Source organism: Cygnus olor, chromosome 5 (assembly GCF_009769625.2).
Source record: "Cygnus olor isolate bCygOlo1 chromosome 5, bCygOlo1.pri.v2, whole genome shotgun sequence".
In the NCBI taxonomy this organism is placed as follows: domain Eukaryota; kingdom Metazoa; phylum Chordata; class Aves; order Anseriformes; family Anatidae; genus Cygnus; species Cygnus olor.
The window spans coordinates 3,448,261-3,472,006 of NC_049173.1; the positions used below are offsets into that span (position 1 = coordinate 3,448,261).

The window sequence follows — 23,746 nt, forward strand, 5'->3', positions numbered from 1 at the left end:
ATGATATCAAACCCAGTCACCCTCTTTCCTTCACATATGTATTTATCTAGCCCTAGGATGGCATGCCAGGAACACAAACGAGTGGAAAACCAAGATGCAGCAGTGGCAGACAATTACTGGAATACCTTGCAAGCGTGCGTATGCTGCTCTTACCTCTCAAGTTCATCTGGTGGGCAGGTGTCCCGTTGGCTTCCTCTTTGCTCTTGTAGCAGGAGATGGAGGTATCTTTGAAGGTGCACCAATATGGCTTGTAACCTTTCAGTGTCAGCTTCTTGGGCCTGCCAGACAGGTTGATGGACATTACTGTGCAAATCCGCAGCTCGCCAGGCGATGGGGTTTGATTCAAGGGACTGCTCAGCTCCTAGGCCAGCTGCTGCACTCGGAAACTCCTGTCACCGGTGAAAAGCTGCTGCCAGCAGCCTGGGGGATGTCCAACCCCAGGACAGCCCCTGCCGGGGAGCTGCACCACCACACGCTGTCCCTAGAGTCTCTGCAGCACCACCAGGGACATATGGGGACGTATACACAGGACGCATACACATAATAGTGAAATATATTGCAGCTCCTCCCTGATGAAGCACGACAAGAGGCACATCCAAAATAGATTTCATTCCCGCTCCCTGTCCTCAAGGGGCAGCAGCAATCAGGCTGCAAGTGACCACTTGCCATGAAGCAGATGCAGAAGTTAGCCTGGCAAAATGTGCAGGCAGCAGAGGTGAGATGCCCAGCTCCCAGACTGTCCACCGGTGCCTTTATGGTGTCTTTTGGACTCAAATTGCAATTCTCAGGGTTTGAAGTTTCCACCAAACGGGAGGAGAGAACCAGCATCTTCTTGCGGTTCCATCTTTTCTCCTGACCACTGGTGCTCCAATTTGTGAGCAATTAGCAATTTGAGTTGTGCCTGATTTTATTGGCAAATAAGCACATCAAAGGAAACAAGGAGGTTTTTGTCTGATGGTTTGCTTTAAGGGGAAAAAACCACCCACTCCAAAGCATGGCGCAGGCGCCAGCCTTGAAACTTTGCCCCAGTTGGAGCAGACACAAGCCTGGAGAGCGGGACCAGCCTCATTACCACACGTCCGCAGAGGAAGAAAAGTGCTTTTCAGCACGCAAGTAGCAGCTTCTGGCTCCAGAACCACACGATTATGAAATAAAGGCTTGTTAGGGAGCTATTTCGCTGCCACCGCTTTTCTTCTGCTCCTGTTCCTACCCTGTGAAATCTCATCAGGTTTATTCACCGTCTCCAAACCGTTCACCGTCACCTGTGCTGCAGCAGGCAGTGGATTGCAAAAGGCAACCGTGGCTGCCAAAGTGCTAGCCAGGGTCCAGCTGCTGCCGTTCCCAGTTTCCACGCGCCAGCACCCAAGTTACAGCAAAATTAACAAAGCCCATAAATCCTGAGCATACCTGCCGGGGTGGCTGCATTGGGTTTGATATTTAAGAAGTGATCAGCTTCGGGATCAAATGGGTTGGTTGGGGACAGCGCGAAATACCCAGTGACTGTGCCAAGTGCCGGATGAAGAAGTAAAAGGTTTTAATAGCGAGGGTGCCCAGATGCTGTGAGCTGCGGTAAAACAGCTCAGTGGTTTTTCATGCACCATAACACAGCGGTGTGCGGTGAAATCTCAAGTCAGGAGGGGGAAGAAACGGGCATTAGGCATCAGGACCATTAATTATTCACTGCTCTTATGTCTCCCAAGCACCTCTTCCCATCAGTACTTACTTGAATACTTTAATGTAGTCGGCGAGCTCTGGGATGGAAGTGATGTCACCCTGAAAATAAAAATGATCCCCTTCAGTCACCTGCCCCAGCAGAGCCCAGGTAGGTGGGGGCTCCGGGGCGGCGAAGCACACAGAGAAAATCTACTGCACAAGTGCTTTTTGGAAACCAGAGGACAATCTTTTATATTTTTTAAGGAATTCCTGCTGCCCGTGCCCTGCAGAGCCAGTTCCCAGCCAGGTCACTGACTGTCACACTGGCTTGTGCTTGCACAGGGATTTTTCTCTTCCTTTAAGATTTCCTTACACTACAAACAAAAGAAAAAGATGCTGCTTTTGCACTACCCTGGAGGACTGTGGAAGGGCTTCCTGAGAGTCTAGGAAGGCTTTTTTTGCCTCCCTAGTTTTTTCATATTGAGTTTATCTTGGTGTACCTCTGTATTTTGGATGAGTAGAATACAGAGGGTGGCATTTTCAATTCCCACGAGCTCCAACTAAAGGGTTTTCGAATGACAAAGAAAGCAAACAGTGCTACAGCAGCTTCCAGAAGCAAGACAGTTTACTTTCTGTCTGCAATGAGCAATGCTGTTTATAGATACCATGGGGAAAAAAATGCAGAATCTAAACAAACAATCCACTAATTGCCCATTATCCGTATTCAATTACTCAAATGCCTCTGGAAATGGCTACTGTTAGCAACCGGTACAGAAAGGGACGGATATTTTTTGATGAATCATTGTCTTCTTCACTCCTGTTTGGCAGGGACTGCTCCTTAGTACTGCACTTCAAATCTGCTTTGCAAGGAAATTATTAAAGATATCTTGGCTCTAACAACTGGTCCTTATTTCTGTTGCATCTAAGTGATGGTGCTCTCCCTGGGGGAACACTAGAATGAGCAGCAGCGGTTAACATTGCAAATATCTGCAGGCTAGGTGTGGATGTTAACTTTAAAAGACCCTTTGTAAACACTTAAAAAATTACATGAACTGTAAGATTGGAAAATTTCAGGGTTTTTAGGTTTTGAGAGGTTCAGAATTTAAACGAAACTCAAATGTACAAAAGTGCTGGAGAATGGACAAATGTACAAAAGTGCTGGAAAAGCCGGGCTGTGCCGACAAAGCCTGACTGGACCTCGTCCTTTTTCTGCAAATTAATTTTCGGGCCTTGCAACTTTGAAGGTGGGAAGCCAGTGTTAAAACAATGTCTCAGAAAGAAAGGAACCCTCTGAAATACAGACACAGCCCACTCCAGGCTAAAATCCAGTCTAATAAAAACAGGGTTTCAAAAGCATAAGCTCTTTCTGAAAATCATGGCAGCTGTTTCAGATACTGTAAAACTTTGTCGTGAACTAGAAAACAGTGGAAGAGAAACATCAGTGTGAGGAATTTGGGAAAGTCAGCTGCGAGAACAGAAACCAAATGAGTTTTATTTGAGTTTTCCATTATTTGAGTGGGAAGGTAGCTTGGTGCAGGGGGCTCAGTAAGATCCTGGCTCTTCCAGAAATTCTCCAACACAGTTTGGACTTCCAATCTTTGTAGGAAAAAAGTGTTAATGCACTCGATTCCTGTGGCAATGCCAATTAAACTAACTGGAAACACCCCAAAAAGAGACGGCTTAAATGCAGCCTTGGGTTCAACACGTGCCCATGCTCAAAGAGCTTTTACCAGCTCCATGCTGGCCCCACACTGGACACTGCCTGGAGTCCCCTGCCACCAAAACCACCTAGCTGTATTTCAAAAAACACTAGTTTAATGAAAAATATTATTGGGCTCTGTGTTCTGCATTGCTCCACCATGGTCTTTTTTTTTTTCAGCAAGAGCAGAAATAGAAAAAAAAGGGAGAGGAAGGAAATAAAACTGGTTGGATGCATGGAAAAAAAGCATTCCTGCTTGGTTGGAGGCGAGGAGGGGACATATAAGGCACCACGCCACCACACACCCAGCTGTAGCCCTTACCAGAATCGTTGACGTTTTGCCACCTTCCAAAGTAATTTCTAGGTCGGAGAGCGCAGCATCCACCTCATCCACCTCCTTGTCGCTGTTGTTCAGGTGGTTTTCCGACGACATGATGGACAGCTTATTGATGTGGTACTGAAAGGCAAGGCACAGCGCCGTGAACAAAGGAGCTCCTGCGACCTGGAAACCTTGGGCTGGCCATGGCAAAAAACTTTTGCTTTAATGGCACAGCCCATGTTTGTGACAGGACGATGGTTATGCTGCTGAGCTAATGCAACGTGCGGGTGTGCTCATGCACACATATTTTACACCCTCTTGCACTGCAGCTCTTTTTACCATGGAAAACCAAAAAGTCTGCAAAATCTCCCTCTAAGGACCATGCACAACCCCCTCTGGACTGCTCGGAGAGTTAAACAGAGTCTTCACATTTCTGTTCTCACTATTTTCTTCCTGGGAGGGGCCCTAAGAGCAGACTCTTGCTCCTGTTGGGGATGTTTTTGCATCCTACTGCAACAAGGAGCGCCAGACCACACATAGTAAATGGCCTGCCATCCATCCCACAGAAGTCAATAGCAGGTGTAGTATTTATGCCAAATAACACCAAGTATTTCATAAAACAGATAAATAAATAGTTCTGGGAAACCCACAGATTATCACCAGCTGTTCAGGGGGCAGCGTGCCAGGAACGCACAGTTCAGTAACCTAGTGTCCTTACTGGGGTTTTTCAGAAAGGGTAAAACTAAAAGTTAAGGCAGACATAAACATGTTTGGTAAAAGAGGACTAAGTTCTTCTTCATGAGAAGTAATAAGCAGAAAACATTTAAATTGCCCAGTAAGCTCAAGTGAGTATTAGGAGACAGGAAACGAGCATGAGAAACCCAACCTCCCACCAACGCATCAGTGGAGATGTCTGCAGAGCCACAAAATCCACATCACCCAAAACCACAAGTGTCTGGGCCCATCTCCTACCTGCAGCGCTGCGAACATCATCATCTCCTCCTCCGTGCACTCGATCTCCTCCAGCAGAATGGCCCACTTGGACTGCTCGTACAGCTGGTTGATCCTGATCGCGTCGTACTGCGCACAGCGAGAAATGGTGCGGCTGTGAAACACGTGCTGCAGCACGACCCGCCATCTCCCACGCTCCCAGCACAAGCAAAGACCACCCAATTAACCTTTTTCAAGGCTCACGTCAATCCAGCACTGGAAAGCCTCATGGCCACCCACCAAAGCATCCCTTAGGGCAACTCGAGTGATGCCCTGTGGCAGCCCGGGACGTGGCAGTGCGCACACCCAGGCTTGATGCACACACCACCAATTTTTGAAGCGATGGAGGATTTACCAGCACAAGTGCACGTCAGAGACACAGGCATCCTTCGCCCAAAACATTCACCTGCAAGGTGCAAGTGAAATGAATAACTCTGTACCTTTGGATTCAGGTCAAAAAAGCTGTAGTACTTGAACCGGAGCAGCAAAGCCTCGTTTTCTTTCACCTCTTGCTCCATAAGAGACCGGGACGAATCCAGCCATCTGTAAATTGTCAACAAGGGATAACACACACGAAGAGCTCTGGCGAACTCGCGACGACTCTTTCAAGAATGCAATTTAAAACCACATATATCTATTTTTTTTAAGGAAGCCCTTTTTTTAAGGAAAAAAAATAGGAGAGAGAAGAAAAACAAATCCTGAACTCACCCTTGGTTGATTTTGGCTTTATCGAGAAGCGCCTGTGGCTTGTACATTTTTGCGAGGGACTCTGGGGAGGTGACGGGCTGGCTGACGGCCAGGATGCCCGGGTTCCCCTCCGACAAGGCGCTGTCACCGAACCAGGCGGACGTGGGTGACAGGGGGCTGCCGTCGTGAGCGTCGTAGGTTGGCGTCATGGTTTTGCTGTACAGTCCCGGGCTCGAATATATGTTTCCTACCAGCGAGAGGAAGAAACGCCGGGAGTTAGCTTGCGGCCAAGCCCTGCTCCGTACAAAGCCAGTTCAGACACAAAAACAAAGCCAGCGGATGAGAAACCTTCCCTTTTTCTTTTACCATTTTTTTCCGCAGTAGGAAAACACTGCGCTGCTTGTTTTCCCATGACAAGCTGTCCCAATCTCTCACTCTCTCTCTCTCAGCTCTTCTCCAAGAGCAAAACTGATGGAAAAGCCATTCCAGGCTGAATCCATGGGAAAACCCTCAGGTCTCCCAGGCCGCCAGCCTCGGGAGCTGGCGCCTGCCCCTGAGCTGGGACACGAGCGGCCCCCCACTTACCGGCATTACCTGTCGCTTAAAGATTTTGGAAGTCAAAGGTTTTAGAGGAGCAGGAAAATAAACTAAGGGCACGGCCAGAGAGACCAGAGGCAGAGCACAAAAGTCCTAAGGAGGTGGAGCTCACCTTTGACGGGGCCGATGTAAAGAATATCGGTGCCTATGGAGAGGGAAAGAAAGGAGGGAAGTGAGAAGGCGAGAGAAAGTCACCGGGAGGGCTGGGAAGGAGCGGAGCTGAAAATACAAATGTTTGCAAGAGGTCTGAATAGCACACGTGAGGTTTAACCACCCAAACCCCAGTGCAGAGCCGGCCTCTGGCTGAGACTCCCCTAGTTAAAGTGATTTCGCTTAAAATCAGGGAGGCGTTTCAGGTGAGTTTGCAAAATTGTCTTTCTTGCCAAATGGTTTCGAGCGGGACACTCAAGATGTGGATTCTCTGAGCTTCCTGCAAGCAACGCATCAAACTGCTGCGATCGGTCAGGTTAACGGTTGGACTTGATGATCTTGAAGGTCTTTTCCAACCGAGGTGATTCTGTGGTTTTGGCAATTGCCACTTCTCAACACAGACCCGAAACTGCCATGTTTTCACCCTGATTTACTGCCGGGGAGGCTCCTCCAGCGATGCAGCCGCAAGATGCGTGCTCTCCCGCTGCTGCCCCGCTGCACGCCCTCAGTCGCCAACAAACTGTAAACCTGTTTTTTCCCAACACGTGAAACACTTGCAAAGCTGCCCAGAAGCTCGCCCGTCTCTTTGCACACAACTTTCATCAAAAGCACTATTTTTCTGAGCATTTGCAGCAGTGCCAGCTGACTCGGCAGGCAAAGTAACCCAAGTGACTCCACGCTCTTTTGCTCATGTTACAAGAACTGGCCAGGCACGGAAACATGGCATTTTTGTGGACAGAAAAGCTTGCTTAGATGGCCTATTTGATATTAATGTGCTGAGCGAGTGGTGCTATTTGGTGCAGGACTGATCACAAGGCATGCATTAATCCTAGGTGAAGTTTTACAGCTTGTACAGGTAAAAAAAATCACTTTTAAAATTACAAATTACGAAGAGAAGAAATCCGACCTAACTTGGCATCTCGTATCCCATATTAGCTGACAGCTAATGAGTCCCTACTTATCTCATGGGAGCATTGATTTTTATGCTAAGAGTATAAAATCCAAATTTTGAAAGTAAAGGAGGTTTAACAAGTGTATCCTAATGTCCGTGATTCCACTGCGTATAAAAATCAGGCAATGAGCTCAACATCATTTGCTGGGAATAAATCTGTGCACCACTATTTAGGAAGACCAATACTTGGCTCTTTGGGAAAGGATTGTGTCCTTCTGAAATTACGTTTCCCATTCCAGCTTGCTCAGATGTGTGATACAATGCACCCAAAATATACCTTAGAAGAGCACTAGCTCCTTGAACGTGCAAGAAATTACAGAAAGATGAGCCACAAGACTGGTTTGAATCCATCCTATCAGGAAGATGTGCAACCCCCCAGCTCTTCCATGCGTGGTTCTGCATTTTGGAAACCCAGCTCCAGATAGCTTCATCTGTCTCCTCATGATGAAATATCTTCCACATCCCCAGCTGTTTTGAAGTATATTAAAAAACTTCAGAGAATATTAAAAAAGTATTCCAAACACTTTGTAACACTGCAGGATTCGATCGAGAGTTTTCCCACAATATTTAGGACTGAACTGAATTAGAGGGATACATCTGGGCCCAGCAATCCGGTCCGATCTGGAATCGAGCTACATGATACGACATCTGGAAGATAACACAATCGACGTCAGTGAACCAACTTCACACCGTTTTGAGGGGGTTATACACAGAACTGGCCTTTGTTAAGTTATTAACTGTCTGATAGGATGGAAAATGTAAGTGAAAGCTGGCAGGTGCCATCGAACAGGAAAACCTTTGGGATGCTTTTTAATGCTGCTGCTGGGTTAGCTGGCACCCTGGTTGGGATTCATGTTCTGACCAAAAGCCTGGGGACTGGGAAGCAAAGTGGGAACCTGCCACTGGGACAGAGCTGAAAGCTGGGGCTGAGCAAAAATGCTGCAGGAATCACGGCAGGATGGGAATATCCCCCTTTGAGCTTCACACTTTCAAGGAGAAGGCAGCGGCTTCTCCTTGCCGCCATCCGTCGGCCCTTGCATTGTGCCAGCCTCAAGTAGACAGGGCTGAACATGGAGTAAGGAAAGGAAAACCCACTTCTTGCCCCAAATTGGGCAGATGTTCACATGGACATCCATGCATGTGCAAGCCCTGCTCCCCTCTGTTCGAGTCTCTGCTCCAGAGAAACAGAGGAGCAAAGCTTCCCCGTGGATGTTCTCCATATCACTTTCTGAGAAGGTCACTGAAGTCGTTCAGAAACATTTCAGAAGTTCTCCTTAAAAAATTTGCCTGTGGCAGGCAATGTCATGGAAAGTTTCAGCTTAAATAGCTATAAACTTGGCTAACTTATAAACAAGTGAAAACAAGAATTTCAGTGGAAAGTGTTGGGCAATACTTACTGCAGGTATATTGACAGCTCTGCCTACAGAGGTTTAAATTGGTTGCATTGCCAGATGTGGGGTCCTCAGTGACAAAAAAATGCCCATTAAATCTATATGCACTGAAACAAGCAGATCCAGAAATGTTAACTCATTTCACATAAGCATTCAGTGCACAAACTGATGTTGGAACAACAGCAGCAACAATTTATTCAGATTAAAAACATGACGTCTAACTAATGGGACCTAAACGTTGCAGGTAGCTGCAGTAATTAAACCTGCAGCAAAAGTCCTTTCATTCACAGAAGTAGTGCAGGAAAGAAAAAACTGTAAGACAGTTCAAAGTGACTCACTGAAAGAGTAATAAATAATTTAAATTAAAAAATGTCTTTTGCATACGTTTCCCACAAAGCAAGCCAAGTATTTCCTATTAATCTAACAGAGATGCTCTCTGTGAACGTTGCCTTTCAGAAAGGCTGATGACTACCTCTCCTGATGGAAATGCCAAACGAAAATGAAAATTGGCCTGAGCTTTGAAAGATGCAGGGAAAGCTCCTCTAGCCAGGAGTGGATGAGGACTAGTCCAGAAGTATTATTAAGTGACTTAGAAGAGAAAGAGTGAGAACAGAGGAAGAAAAGGAGTATTTTTCTCTTGCTGCAAAGCTCCCAAGGGGCTTCTGCAGCCCACCCTCCAGAAGTGCCCAGGGTGGTGCTGAGCAGCTGGGAAGCTTGTGCAGGAGCCCCGGGCCCCTCCATTCCACAAGGGATGCAGACCCACAGCTGCCCCCCCAGTTGGTTGCCGAAAAGGGGAGATGCCAGCCCTCCCCTGTGCCCGTGCCCCGTGCGAAGCTGCCCGCAGGCATGCAGGGGTGAGCACCGTGCCCGCAGAGCACCACCGAGCACGCTGCTGTGACCTTCACTTGTACTTTGGTTAATTCAAGAGCAATTAATACAAATTTACTGAATCCCAAGGTTGTTTGTTTTTTAACATTAACGCTTCCCTGCTTCTCTGTTATCGCTGGATTTAAATCCAGGAGCGCTGGCAGCCAGGCACGTCTCGCCCGCCCGCCAGCACGCATCGCTGCGGCTGTCTCCGCGAGTCCATTAGGGTTAAAGTGTTCCCACTTGACCGCCTTCATCCTTCCAGCCCCAGCCTCCAGCCACTGCGGAGCAGAGCCAGAACACTCTGCAAACACTCCCGGCATTGATTTGCTGCTTGTGGCAAGCGGTGCTGCTCCGTTAGCAGTGCTGCTTCGTTAGCGGTGCTCTGTGAGCCACACTGGCAAACTCCCGCAGCAGCAAGAAACCCCCGACAATGAGAGCTTTCTTTTAGCGTTACCACCTATAGCCACGCCCTTAGCATTAGGGAGCACTAATGCAATTAATAAAAAGACTATTTCTGGTGGGCTATAAATAAGGTTTAAAGCAGCGGTGTTGCCTAAAACGCACCTGGAATTTGAAGTTAGGAATGGTTTTCCATTTAACTTCTTTCTTAATAGGGTAAGAAAACATTTCAGTAACACAATCTGCATGCTGAAGTGGTCACACTTTCTTTTTTATTTTATGTGTTTCTTTATTATTTTATAAAGCCTGGCGTTGTTCTGCTCCCCTGCACACCTCACAGCCCCAGGCGTTCATCTGCGCCGTCATGACCGCATGCAGCAGCCCTTGATAACTTATGGAAATAATTCGGGGTCCATTTCTTGCACAGACCTTAAGGAATTTGGTCAGATCAATACTGCTATACATTTTTTCCCCGCATGCATTCCCATTTTATTACCTGGCTGCTTCCTCCCACTCTGCTCCCCATAAGCGCATCACCACAAAGCAAACCCAGACTCACCCGACCCCGGCGTGATTAGCGGGCCCTCCAGCTCAAAGGCTTCATCTTCACATTGATCATCCAGCTTCTTCTTTTTTTTCTTTGATGGATCTCTGGGTTTCCTCAAAAGGGAGAGCTCTTCTGGATGCCTGATGTCTGGGGAAAAAACAGACCTCTTTAACAAAGGCAGGATGGAAAAATGGGGAAAAAAAAAAGAAGAAAATCTTTCCTTTAGGAATAACACCCAGTGACTTGCAGTATCTTGGCTGATTTTCCTGCTTTACTATGGATAGAAGTGAAGTTGAGACCCAGCCTGTCTGGAACAACCACCTTCCTTGCACCAGTGGCGAGAGCTAACATGGTGTTCGGGTCAAACACAGCACTTCCCAGGCACAGCCACCTCAGCGCAAACACAAGCACTGCCAGACCCTGGCACCACTCCCACCCCATATCTTAGCTATCTAATTTTATATCTTTCTTTATACATATTTAACCCACCTATTTAGGCACCTAGGTGACAGGCCTGGTTCTCTCCCATCCACAGCAGCATCTCAAGAGTCAAGCCACTTATTTAGTTATCCGACTAGAAATGTCACACACAACACCCTTGTCTTTCCCACACAACATCCTTGTCTCTAAACCGGAGAGATGTGGATTTGATGGGCGGGCTATTTGGTGGACAAGGAATTGGCTGGATGGCCGCATCCAGAGGGTTGCAGTAAACAGCTCTATGTCCAGGTGGAGAGCAGTGAAAAGTGGTGTCCCGCATAGATCTGTATGGGGACCAGTACTGTTTAATGTCTTTCTTAATGACACGGACAGTAGGATCAAGTGCACCCTCAGTGTGTTTGTTGATGACAACACGCTGTGTGGTGCTGGAGGGAAGGGATGCCATCCAGAGGGACCTGGACGGGCCTGAGGGGTGGGCCTGTGCGAACCTCATGGGGTTCAACAAGGCCAAGTGCAAGGTCCTGCAGCTGGGCCAGGGCCGTCCCAAGCACAAACACAAGCTGGGCAGGGAATGGATTGAGAGCGGCCCTTGGGAGAAGGACCTGAGGGTGTTGGTTGATGAGAAGCTTGCCACCAGCCGGCAATGTGTGCTTGCAGCCCAGAAAGCCACCCGTGTCCTGAGCTGCACCAGCAGCAGCATGGCAGCAGGGCAAGGGAGGGGACTGTCCCCCTCTGCTCTGCTCTCGTGAGGCCCCACCTAGAGCCCTGCACCCAGCTCTGGGCCCCCAGCACAAGAAGGACACGGACATATTAGAGCAAGACCAGAGGAGGCCCCGAGCATGCTCAGAGGCTGGAGCCCCTCTGCTGTGGGGACAGGCTGAGGGAGCTGGGGGTGTTCAGCCTGGAGAAGAGAAGGCCCCGGGGAGACCTCACAACGGCCTGCCAGTGCCAAAAGGGGCTGCAGGGGAGCTGGGGGGGACTTTTTACAAAGGCATGTAGTGATAACGATGGTTTTAAACCAAAAGAGGGTAGATTTAGATTAGATATGAGGAAGAAATTCTTCCCTCAGAGGGCAGTGAGGCCCTGTCGCAGGCTGCCCTGAGGAGCTGTGGCTGCCCCATCCCTGGCAGTGCCCCAGGACAGGCTGGATGGGGCTGGGGGCAGCCTGGGCTGGGGGCAGGGGCTCCTGTCAGGGGAACTCCAGCCTCTCCCACTTCCCTGCCCCAAACCAGACGGAATAATTCTAAAACCAGGTAACTGAAAATGAAGAGCATCGAAGTGCATCAGTGCTTCAAGCCATGGGAGTATCATGGTTTGCTTCTACAAAGCACACAATCTGCATGACTAATGAAAATGAGAAACACATAAAAATATGTAGGAAAAAGGGATTACACGATTTAGGTGACTGGGTAACAAAATCCTCCCCAGGAATCAATTCTTGTCACGTAAACCGTAGCTTGGCCAATTAAAGAGCCACACATTTGGCTTCCATCACAGGGCTCTTGCTGTTCTGGGGGTTTGGGGTGATCATATCCAGGCAAAGGTATTTTGGGGTGTCACACCTCATGCATCCACTTCCAAGTGGGAAGGAGCTTTCCGGGAAAGCAGAGACCAAAGAAACCCTCAGGAGAAACCCTCTGGAGGGTGTCCAGAGGTCCCTGCTGGCACGGGGACCCCAAGCGGGCAGCAGGGCTCCATCTCCTCTCTGCTCCACATAGATCGATAGGTAGGAACTGTCCTGGCATTCACTTGGGCACAAAGCCATTTCATTGCAATGATGAAAGATTGCAAAAAGACCTGCAAGCTCTGAAGTACTGCTCAAATTAGAAAAAAAAGGAGATTCTGGTCACACCTGAGCCTGCAAGGAAGAGCTTTAGAGCTGCCCCTGCAGCTGGCTGTCCCTGCTCAAACCCCTTGGTGGTCTCCAGCTGTTTTCCCCCAAAATGCACAGAAATGTGCGAAGCTGTGAATCCTTGACGCTTTAAGGAAAGTGACCACAATTCCCATCTCAATTGCACACTGAAGCTTGCAGCTGTACACGTTACGATACCTAACGGATTGCCTGGGGAGAAACTTGCTGTTTTCATTTGGCATGGCCAGGAGGGCGCGTGGGCTCATCCACCAGGGAGGAGAGGATGCACAGAGTCGGAGCAGGCTGCACTTCCCCACCAGGAGGGATGCTGAGCAAGACAACCGGTAATCACCCAAACCATGAGGGATTACACGGTCAGCATTTTACCCAACGCATGCGGTGACCACGCCGGCAGCAGTGGGAGTTTGCTGTCTGGTCCCAGCCACAGGGATACCATTAAACCTGGAATTCGGTGGCCAGCACGTGACCTGAAGGGGACACATCTGTGCTGCTCCGTGATGCAGCAGATGTTTCCTACCCCAGCCTCTTTCCCTGTGAGAAACGATGGATGAGAACACCAGGCTGCGAGCAGGCTCTGCCCCAACCCAGCGACACACCATGAGCCAAGAAACCAGATCTGCCTCTACCAGACACGATTCCCACCATCCCCAGGCGGACAGACACATCTGGCTTTTCTTGTAAGCAATCCCCAGTCTGTTTCTCTCCAAGCCCATGCTCCCGTTGGGTGCTCAGGCACAGGGCACATCCCTGGAGCATCCCCAGCTGGAGCACTCGGGATGGAGCAGGACCCAGCAGCCTACGTAGGTGCAGCGCTGCTAAATCACACAGCTGGACACGATGCAGTTTCCACATTTGCCAGGGTATGGCTGCCATTATAAACAGCACATTCCAAAAATTACTTTATTTTTTTAAATTTGTTACAGCATGGCTTCCCTGGCAGGCTGTGTCCCGTCCCTGGACTTTGTTTCCCTGCTTGCAGACACCATGAGCTCCATGGGGCCACAGCATGGGCTATCCCATCCCACAAAGGGCACCACAACGCCCAGCCTGCGGTGCTGTTTGTACAACAACCTCTGCTTCTCCCCTGGGGCACAACTAACAACCTGGCTGTGCCTGCCACATCGGGGCGATGTGATTTTAGGTGACATGCAAGGACAGATGCCTCTGTCCTGGTGTCTCCTAATCCAGCACCTCTGGATTTACCCATCTTCCATACTGCGGGTCTCCCACCCCAAACCACCCTCTGACACAGCTTTAATTAATTAAAGTGCACACTGATTTATTATTACTACACAAACACTGTCCATCATGCTGAGCTCCCTCCCCACAACAGCTAGTTTCACCTCCACTCAACACTACTTTTTGACCATTTCTAGCAATAAATACCCGGAGCGCGAATACAGACAGCTCTTCTGATTCACTCTTCTTGCCTCCAGCTTATCTCATTAAGAAAAAATCTGCTGGGATAACCAGGATCATGAGCATGGGACAACACACAGCAGAGCCTAAAATGAGGAGTTCCCCTGGTATTTTGCTAGCAAGGTTTATACTCTGCTGTTTATTTATGGTGCATTAGCAACTGATGCTGCCGCTCAGCTGAAACCATTCAAAGAGGCCAAGAGAAGGGCTCCAGGCCAAGCTCGGCTCCTGAGAGCAATCTGCTGGAGACGGCCCAACGCTTGACCATCTGATTTCAAAGCGACTTTTTATAGTTTCTCAGTTGTTCATGACGCTATCTTCGGATTACAAAGGATGCTGCAAGTTTTCGGCAGCTGCTTCAAAGCCGTGCATCGCCGCGGGGCACAGCACAGCAGCATCCTTGCCATGCAAGAGCACTGCTGCTCCTCCGCGGCTGAGCACTTTTTCAAGTGAAAAACCACAAGTTTCACCCCAAGAGCTGGTTGCTGGACAAACCAGCCTTTCAGAGCCTTCATAACCCCACTGAAGCCAACTGCAGAAATTTGGGTTGCAGGGGGAAATAAAAATGAACCCTGCCGTGCTACAAGTACACAAGAGGCAAGCGAACACCACTGTCTGCTTGTCTGCAGTTCCTACCCCCGAATTAGAGAAAAAGTGAAAAGCAACTTTGCACATTTTCTGGCTGCGCTTTTCAATCTTTCAGTAAACTACTGGTGAAAAAAACCCTTGACACTGCTTATGATTAATAAGTTTACAAAGGCTCTTCAAGCGTGTTTTGAATAGAGACGAGCTTGGCAAACATGCTGTTTAGTTACTGTAGCTAAAGCAGAGGCTGTCCGGGGTGTAAGGGCTTGCAGATGGTAGTGCTCCAGTTAATTGGAAACTGGGACAAGGAGCTGCTCAGAGCCCCAGCCCCTCTCTTCTGGCCATAAAAACAAGAGAGACGTCTTTAAAGTACAAAAGCGGAGTGAGAAATCTCAAGTCCTTGATATAGGTTTGTGCTGTGCGGTAAGTCACGCTGCGCCTGGAGATGGCCATTCGCTGGAGCTGTCCTCTGGGGTAAAACATCTTCCCAGGTTCAGCTCCAGCCCCAAATCCACACGCAAAGGCCTCTGTTAACATCTCCTCCCCGTTTTTCGGCTGACACCAGGCTGTTCCTGCCAAAGGTCACCTCCGAGCAGAAGCGGGTGGCTTGCAGCAGCGACCTCCTGATGCGCTGTGAGCTCGCTCTTCAGTTTATGCTTTTGTTGTCATCCTCCGGGCCTGTGTTTGTTTCAAGAGAGACTCCTTGTCTGTACACACAAGACAGATGGCATTGGCAACATCTATGAGAAATTACTGTAAATGATCCATTTAGCATTTTTATTTCTATTTATTGTGCAAGCGCGTGGAAACCCAGCTATTCCTCCTCCTGCCGCGAGCCCCGGCACAGCTGGTGGCAGCCACCAGGATGCTTGTATGGAGGGGCAGTGCCACCAAAACCTGCTTCAGAAACCTCTTCTCAGCCAGATCCGAGTGGGAACCATTTCTGCAGCCCCCAGCAGAAGGGGCTCGTCGAACCCATTGGGTTTTACCAAGAGAGGGAAATGCCCTCGGGCGAGGGGAGCACATGCATGTGATTTTCATAGCAGGCATCTCAGAAACGTGACGGGGAAGGCGGCTTTTCAGCCTCCAGGATAAATTTCCCCAACTGTTGGACAAAGGCATTCTGCTCCCTGCAGCATCTCCTTTCCCGTTCGCCTGCAAGAGCCTGTCTATGCCTGTGCTGTGTCTTGCTGCAGACAAACCCTTGGCCTTTCCTTCCCGTGTAATCCCTCATTTTTGTTCCAGCCCATGCACAGCTCAGCCGGCCCAGCTGTACCCATTTATCTCCCACCCGGAGACGAGCAGCAGAGCTCCTTCTCCACAGGACACTGGACTGACTGAGCCCAGAAAACTGGCTTTGAAGAAAAATAGCTGCCCTGCAGGCTGTAAAATTCAAAATTTACGCTCTTTTAGGCTGAATCACGCGGCTGCTGCATCTTTAACACCAAGGTGTGTTGCGGCTGGCCCTGGCCCCAGCCATGGGAAAGGAGTTGGGAATGTAGAGACAGAATCAAAACCCATGGGTTTTGGCATGAAAGAAGAGGGGATTTTGCTGCTTTGTCCCCACTGAAGGTTCAAACCACCCTGATTGTCCCACAGGCGGCGAAGCAGCACACCGAGGGGTCAGGGGACACCAAGTGACAATGTGAGAGCTCTAAGTGACGTGTTCTTGTCATGATGAGAGATCAGATCTGTGGTTTTCTTGTACCGACCACATCCACAACATGGCATTATCCACTGGAAGCGGTGTCTGGGGATGTATTGACTTCTCCAAAATTTAGAAGTATGGGAAAGCACACTACTTTCAATATCCAGTTTTGATATTTTACGAAAAATAACTCTCTGAAGAAGTTGCCATTCATTTTTCTACCCCATTTCTGGCTGCCTTAAAAGGCCGGCAAGCTGGTTAGCCTAGCTCTTGAAGCATTGAAAACTCCATAATTTTACTGGTAGCACAGACAGCATTTAGGGGAAATCCTCTCTTTAATGCTCATCCAGTTACCCTCAGCTAGGAAATGTGTTTTGAAGTGGGTTATTTCTGCACTGGATCACCAATGTCTTGAACCAATGACTCATGAAAATTACAGCCTTTGCACTTCAACATGATGATTCTTAGAAAAATGAGACCTCAAAACCCGTTCCTTTCCCATTTCAAACCTAAGACTAGAATTTTTTTTTTGAATCAGCAAATCCTGTTTCGAGGCGTAAGCTGACAGACCTAGGTATCACTGCCTTATCTTTAACATAAACTCATTCAAGATAAAGTCTGCAAAACAAACCTAAGGCAAAAAAAAAAAAAAAAAAAAAGCACATAGCTTTGGGAACGCCTGGAGATAAGAGCCCAGTTGTACCGGAGGCGGTACCCCAGCTGACGGCGGAGCAGGTCCTCAGCAGTTTGCTGGGTTTGTATACCCACGCGCATTCAGAACATTTTATTATGGGTTCTTCAGCTGCCCGGCTGCTTAAATATTTATTTGGGTAAAAGCCAAGTTCTGCGCCTGCTGCCCCAGGCAAGCAGCTCTGTCAGGACATCCTGCGAAGCCTCCTGAGATGCCCGACAAGTGTCACGGGCACTGTCCAAACCGGGGCTGACCCTGGCACGGGCTTTGCCTTCCCAAATTCCCTACGGAAAACCCAAGCGCCCACTGGATTAGCGACTCACTGCCGGGGCAGCGATCTGTAAAGCCACCCGAAAAATGGTCTCTGAAGCTGTCAGATGGGTTTGCAGAGTTGAGGGCACTTCTTGCAGATGCTGTGTGAGCGGTATCCGGAGCCAAAATCAGGCGGCATCGGTCGGGGGGACCCAAGGGGAGGAGGAGGAGGAAGCACAGAGCAGCGACGGAGCCAACCGTTAGCACAAGGCTAATAAAAAGGGCCGTCGGAGAGACAGGAGGAGCCAAACGCTGAATGTTTTGATGTTTTTTTCCATGAGTGGGACGGAATCCCCAGGCTCCGGTTAACCAGATGCCTTTTAGAGCCCAGACGGCACTTCGAGCCTTTCCCTGAAGTTTCTGAACTGCAGCTGAAGTCGAATTAAACTCATTAGATTAAGTGCCACAAACAAGAGAATAAATCCATTTATAGCCTCTGCATCGGGCCATAAAGAGCCATCAGAGGGAGAATAATCCTAGGGAAGGTGGCGGGACCAGGTCTGCAAGCATCTCCTAATGTCTTCAGGATGGAAGGCTATTTAAAGGGTCTCTGTCAACAGACGAGTAAGGATGAAAAAATTCACTGACTCACGCAGTGACATACGAAGTGATGTTACTCGACAGGCAGAATGGGGACGGCGAAGGGGGGAGGAAAGGGGAATACTTTTTTCCATTTCAGTCACTTTGCGATTCCATCTCGTTATTTCTCTTACAGTCCAGTTTCTGGTGTTCGTCTGGATCCTACACAACAGCTGTGGATGAGTATAGGAAAGCAATAAAAGAGGAAAAGAGCGAAATGAAGAAGTTGGCAGCGGCACACTCGGGCCTCCCAATTTAAAAAGCTGAGTACATTGCAATTTGGCAGACTCTCTAAATGGTAAGATTTCCTTCCACACCCATCCCCTAGACATATTTAGAAATAGCTGCGCTACTGCCAAACCTCTGCTCGTGGTAGCAGAAGGCAGCAAACCCTGCCTCGGTGCTTGGCCGGCTCTGTCTCTGCGCTGGGACGTGCGTGATGCCTCCAAGCATCCTCGTGGTGCTGCTGAGCATCCCCAGACCGCACCAGGGGAGAGCTGGTGCCACCCCTCAAACGCTCACATGCATTTACCAGGACCCCACTTCAGCCCCAATATTTTAGGAGAAGCACTGTTTTGTTTTGCGGCGGGGCGTGAGGGAAGATAAAAAGGTTTAAAGAGGAGATTGAAGGCACTCTTCCAGCAAAGAGGAACCTAAAGGAATATTTCGTGGTGCAAATGGCAAGAGGCAGAGTGGGTGGCAGCAGGGCACGTCCTGCCATGGGGGGAGAACGGGGCTGCACCCTCACAATTTGCAATGGGGTGCAATTTTACAAGGGCGAGGAGTGACTGTCCCCATGTCCCGTGCTCTGCTCCAAGGCCTTTCTGCATTTAACTCCAGCTGCACCCAGCCATGCCGGGCTGCTGCTCGGTGTGCTAACGAAGCCGGGCGAAGCCCTGGGAATGCTGTGCATCTAGGAGTACCAGCGGGTTTCAGTTTTGCAGAAATAGCAGCTTTTTATAGAAGTTTTTTTGGCAACTGAGGGCGTGGAAATATTACAAATACTTCAGAAGGCAGAGGACATTCTGTACTGGAGGAGAGACCATTTATAAAGAGAGGGAAGAAAAAAAAAAAAAAAGGTAGGGTCATATTCAGCGTCTAGACTGCCGGACGGTGTCGCCTCGCTCGGGCTTGCATCACGCAGCTCCCAAATGCCACCGCCACCTCGTCTCGGGTTGCACTCGGTGGCTGGAGGAGAAGCGAGGAGGATCAGCTATCGCCTTCCCGTCAGTCACGTTCTTCTGCTATTTTGGGGCAGGGAGAGTTGAGGGGAAGAAGCGGGGACTGCCCAGCCCCATCCTCGGCCCCATGAGCTCCCCGCGACTGGGTGACCCTTCCCGGAGCAAGAGGGCTTCTGACTTTTTGGTGTCCCTGAGGATCGGACCCAGAATGGGTGCAGGCAGGGGAACTGCTGCTGCTTAACACAGGTGCTCCATGGACTTGGTTTCCAAACCAGGCGGTTAATTCTCACGAAGCTCCCCGAGGATGAGGACGGAGGAGCTGGGGGAGATGCCTCAGCAGGGAAAGACGACCTGAAGGAACTTCTTTGGGTCCTGCACAGCCTCAGGGGGGACAAGGGAGGGAGCAGTAACGTGTTTTGGAGATCCGTACGGAGCAGCCCTTCCTCCCAGGGCAGCATCCTCCCGGCTCGGGCACCCGTCCTCCTCCCAGCGCTCCCACCAGCACCAGCCGCCACCATCTCGGCACGCAGCAACTTTCCCTCATCCTGGGGCTCCCAGGACACACGCTACTTCCCTGAGAGAAGCAGCGCTGCTGGGGCAGGAAACGCAAAAGCATGGGAAAAAAACCTTCACACTTAGGGCTCTGTTTGCTTTTCCTCTCCCACGTGCCCTGCCAGCAGCAGCGTATCCTGCCTGGAGTCCATCGCTGCTCCCAGGGTACATGGAAAAAAACCTACAGGGAGCTGCAGCAGCAGCAAGGGGAGCCTGCAAGGAAGCAGCGCGATGGCAGGAGCAGACGCAAAGCATCCTCTGCCCTGCAATCACACGAAGCTGGGGAGGAGGGGAGGATTTCTCTGCGTGTAGTTCTGCAGGATGATCAGTCAGCAGGAGCCGTGACACGGCTGTGCGTTACACGCTGGCACAGCCAGCTCTGTGCGTTCAGCCGCATCCCCCATCTCCCCAGACCTCCGGTGGAGATATTCCCACCCACACCAATCAAGTGCTGAACTGCAGCCACGTCAAATCGCATTTGTATATTTGACAAGCTGTCTGCCGGGCAGGAAAATCTCCCAAGCAGGACAAACAGGAGGGGGACACGTGGGACACCCGTAAGCAGCACCACGTCCCCAGCCTGCAGCACCCTGCTCGTCCCTGCGGCACCTCTGGCAGTCCCTGAACAAAAAAAGGGAAGTTTTACTTTCTCTTTCTGTGGTCTTTAATAGCAGATCAAAGCTTGCCCTCCCACTGCCCGGGCATGCAGCCAGGGCCAGCCTTTGGGCCAGGGCTGCCCGCTCCATCCTCCGCCCCGCTCTGCTTCTCCTGCCTCCATCCTCCATCGCCCCCTGCCCCACAGGCTGACCCTCCCCACCGGCTGCTGTGGGAATTGAGGGGCTGCAGCCCAGCCATTGGGAATGGGGGAGCCTTTTCCGGCTTCACACGACCTCCATAAACACTGGGGGGGTTGTGCGAGAGGCTCCAGCATCTTCCCACATCCACCTCTGGGCTGCCCCAGGAGAGCCCCGACACAGCAGCGGCGAGGGCTGCTCTCCGCAATAATTTCCATCTGCACAAGATTACAGACTTTAGGAAGAAATCCCAAGGGTGACATGACATGCCTGGCTGCTGTGCTCAAGGAGACGACAGCCTCTGCTACAGCCCTGCCGGGGACGGAAACCTGTCAAGGCTGGATTGCAACAATGCCCTCGTTTTAATTAAGAGAGATGCAGAACGGCAGCAACCTCGCCGGCAGGTCCAAAAAGAAGCAGGTCTGAGGGCAGCAGAGCCGCCCTGGTTTGGTAATGCGGTCCCGTCAGAGGATGCTCTGACTCGCAATTTCCCTCCACAGAGCTCAAACAGCATTCCTCATCTGCTATTGCTCTAACGTGAATTCCCCGTTCCCCTTTTGCAGGAAATTCAGCCCCTGACAGAAATACAAAGTCTCAGGCACCACTTGGCGAAAAGCCACTTCCAAGACCGAAGAGCCTTTCACAGCAGGCAGAAACTCTGGGCTGCCTCCCTCCTTCCCCATCCCTCCCTCATTTTACACAAATTGCAGAACCAATGCTGTTGCAAAACCTTCACGTAGGGCTGCAGCACTGCATGTGCCACACCTCTGCAGAAGAAATATCATTTCTCGGGCCACCCCGCTCCAGCCAGAGGATGCTCCCCGGCTGCAGCATCCTCCAGACCAGGCTTTCTCCCCGCAGAGCAACGGCAGAGCTCAGACATCTCTACATCCCAACGTGCAGCCCTCAGGATCCAAGAGAACAGCTGCCCACGGGCTGGAAAACACATGCACAACGAACAGGATTGCACGGGGAAGCTTCTTCCAGGAATTGCCAAGCTTTCTGGTTGTTAACCCTAAAGCTTGTCACATTCTATAATTTAAAGTGAATATAAGAAAAGGCGCAACCCAAATAATACACCCAAGTGTGATCCTGCTTGTCTGTAGGGTATTTTATAGATGTAACCAGCTAGAGTCCTGGTGACATGAGGAATTACTTACATTTAAGGATTAATTACTCCTTAATCATGCCATATGTTAAAATTACCGAAGTATGTAATTAAATGCTCTGGGGGCAAAGGCAGCAAACAGATCTGAAATGTGAGCAGTTCACAAACACAATTCTCTCTGCTGGACACTGGTTCAGGCCACAATGGACTGTAATTTTAGAAATCAAGGGATTTTTAGAGGAAAGAGTTGTGCTGTTAGAGCAGGGATTACCTCTTTCCCCTTCTACCTTGAAATATCTGCTCAGTTTTCCTTGGGGAGGCAATGAGCACAGTTGGTGTTGGTGCTCCCTGCACAGATGCTGGGGAGGGCAGGAGAAAGGTAATGGAGAAAAACAGGGCAGAATAAACACCAAGTGGGGGGGAATAGAGAGGAAAACAGGTGCTATAGCAGGGTCTGCAAGACCCCAAGAGAGGGATGTGCTGGAGAAAAAGGAAAGGGGGAAGGATTTTGGTTCCTATACACATATAAACATATATATATATATATATATCTCAGATATATCTGATATGTAAGTTAAAAGTTATATATATGAACTATCCAGCTATGAAACTATATTATATATGGATATAGAGGCATCCGTATACCTCCATGGAGCAGGGAAGAGCCTCCAGTCCCAGCCCCGTTTCCCCATGCCGAATGTGGCCGTTTTCCCTGCAGCTCTGCCGAACATCTGGCTTCCAGTAAACACCACGAGAAGGGCTAAACAAGATTTAATTGCTGTATTCAGCCTCGTAGTCTCCATCCATCGTCAAACGGCTTGGGCTGGTGTAAGGCATGGAAGGAAGAACGGGGTTTCCAGCCAAATCCTCCTTTTGCTCCTTCCCCCCCACCAGGCACGTTTAGCCCAGCGCTTCGGATGCCACAGCAGAAAAGTCAGAAACGCCTGCGACAGATGTGCCGCTCCTGCCTGCTGCAAAGAGCTCTTATCACTGCCCAGCTGCAGCCCTCCGAGCAGCTTTCCACCCCCTTGCACATCTTTAAATATTAGCATTATCCTGTCGGTTTGCTCATAAATACGCTGAGAGTCCTGGAGTTAAATAAATAGCTGCTGCAGGCCCATTTAAGGTTCTGACTGCTCTGCGGCGGCAGTGCAAGCTCTCTCGTTACGTGATTAACTCTATCAGAATTTCCTGACGTGACTCACTGCTATAAAGATTCAGCAGCAGCAAAGCAGACGCTTGTGACTCCTCTGTCTTCAAGGTACTGAAAATGGCAATGGAAGACGGGGGAGGACGCTAAATCCACTCGGAAATCACGCTGTCTAAGGCTTTTCTATTTTAAGGAGAATTTTCCCAATATTTATCAAAAGGAAACCCCCAAAAACAAAACAGGAAGGGAACAGCGGAGAGCCCTATCAAGCTCCATCGTCAGCTATATATATCGGCTTAGCCGCGGATGCAAGGGGGCCATGTCGTAACAGCTCGCTTCCAGCCGGCCGCTTCCTGCTCCGTGAAATAACTGGGTCAGCCAAGAGTAACCAGAGTCGCTTTTGGAGAGCAGAAATAGATTTTACTACGCCAGGGCTCGGCTCGCATCGCATCCTTTGGGAGGGGAGGCTGCCCCTCGCGCGGAGGAGAAGTGGGTGGCAGCGAGAACATCGTTCGGTCCCTCTGGGCTGAAAGATCGTGCCCAGGTTTTGGGGGGGTATAAGAAACGTGGAAAAATGGGTAAAACGAGATGCCCGGAGGCAGCAGCCTTGGACAAGCACTGTGCAATTGAAGGGAAATTTACCGAAGGAAGAAGTGGAAGGAGGAGTTGGGGAGGAAGGAGGAAGAATCGGTCCCTTCCCTCCACCAGACACTTTTATAGCGGAGCATCATCACTTAACCTCTAATATGATTTTCCTCTGGAAAAGAACCCACGCATCTGGAAGATTTCCTATTGCAGGGCTTGTTTGTCATCTAGCGCATAAATTTGCAGAAAAAAAGAAAATTAGGACCCAACAGCAACAGCTTAAACACAGAGCAGGGCTGCTGCCGCCCTGCCGCCCGCAAAGCCGAGCACAGCCTGGTTATGAAGAGTGTTCAGCGCCGCATCTCTCCATCGGCTGTGTCTGCAGCATGCTTTTTTACCTAAGTATTTACCCAGAAAAGACGAGATCTGAAAGGCAGGAAGGGCAGACACCCAGGTGTCGATTCCCAGGTGTTTGGGGCTTGAAGGTGGAAATCGGCAGCGACTCGATGAGCTCACGGAGACGCACGTGAATGGGAAGAGAGGGGGAAGCCGAACCAAGCGGCCCGATACTTAC

General features: G+C 49.9%; 1 protein-coding gene and 1 long non-coding RNA gene across 10 annotated transcripts in view; both read right to left on the bottom strand.

Moving 5' to 3' along the window:
• The window catches only part of FERMT2 (FERM domain containing kindlin 2), a 48,065-nt gene that overhangs the window by 7,574 nt on the left and 16,745 nt on the right, over window positions 1–23,746 (bottom strand). For 5 of the 9 annotated variants that reach the window (XM_040558174.1, XM_040558167.1, XM_040558168.1 and 2 more), the window contains 7 exons: window positions 10,267–10,401; window positions 5,370–5,595; window positions 5,102–5,204; window positions 4,644–4,751; window positions 3,675–3,809; window positions 1,724–1,773; window positions 154–278 (listed from right to left, as the gene is read on the bottom strand). In XM_040558174.1, coding sequence (XP_040414108.1) covers window positions 154–278; window positions 1,724–1,773; window positions 3,675–3,809; window positions 4,644–4,751; window positions 5,102–5,204; window positions 5,370–5,595; window positions 10,267–10,401 — 882 coding nt within the window. Of the gene's footprint in view, window positions 1–153; window positions 279–1,723; window positions 1,774–3,674; window positions 3,810–4,643; window positions 4,752–5,101; window positions 5,205–5,369; window positions 5,596–6,057; window positions 6,091–10,266; window positions 10,402–23,746 lie in introns of all 9 variants that reach the window. The other 4 variants (XM_040558165.1, XM_040558166.1, XM_040558169.1 and 1 more) reach the window with 1 other exon arrangement.
• LOC121070673 lies at window positions 16,753–23,740 on the bottom strand. The gene is made up of 2 exons (XR_005820166.1): window positions 22,083–23,740; window positions 16,753–21,265 (listed from the first exon to the last, which is right to left on the bottom strand). It is a non-coding gene; the product is annotated as an uncharacterized LOC121070673 (long non-coding RNA).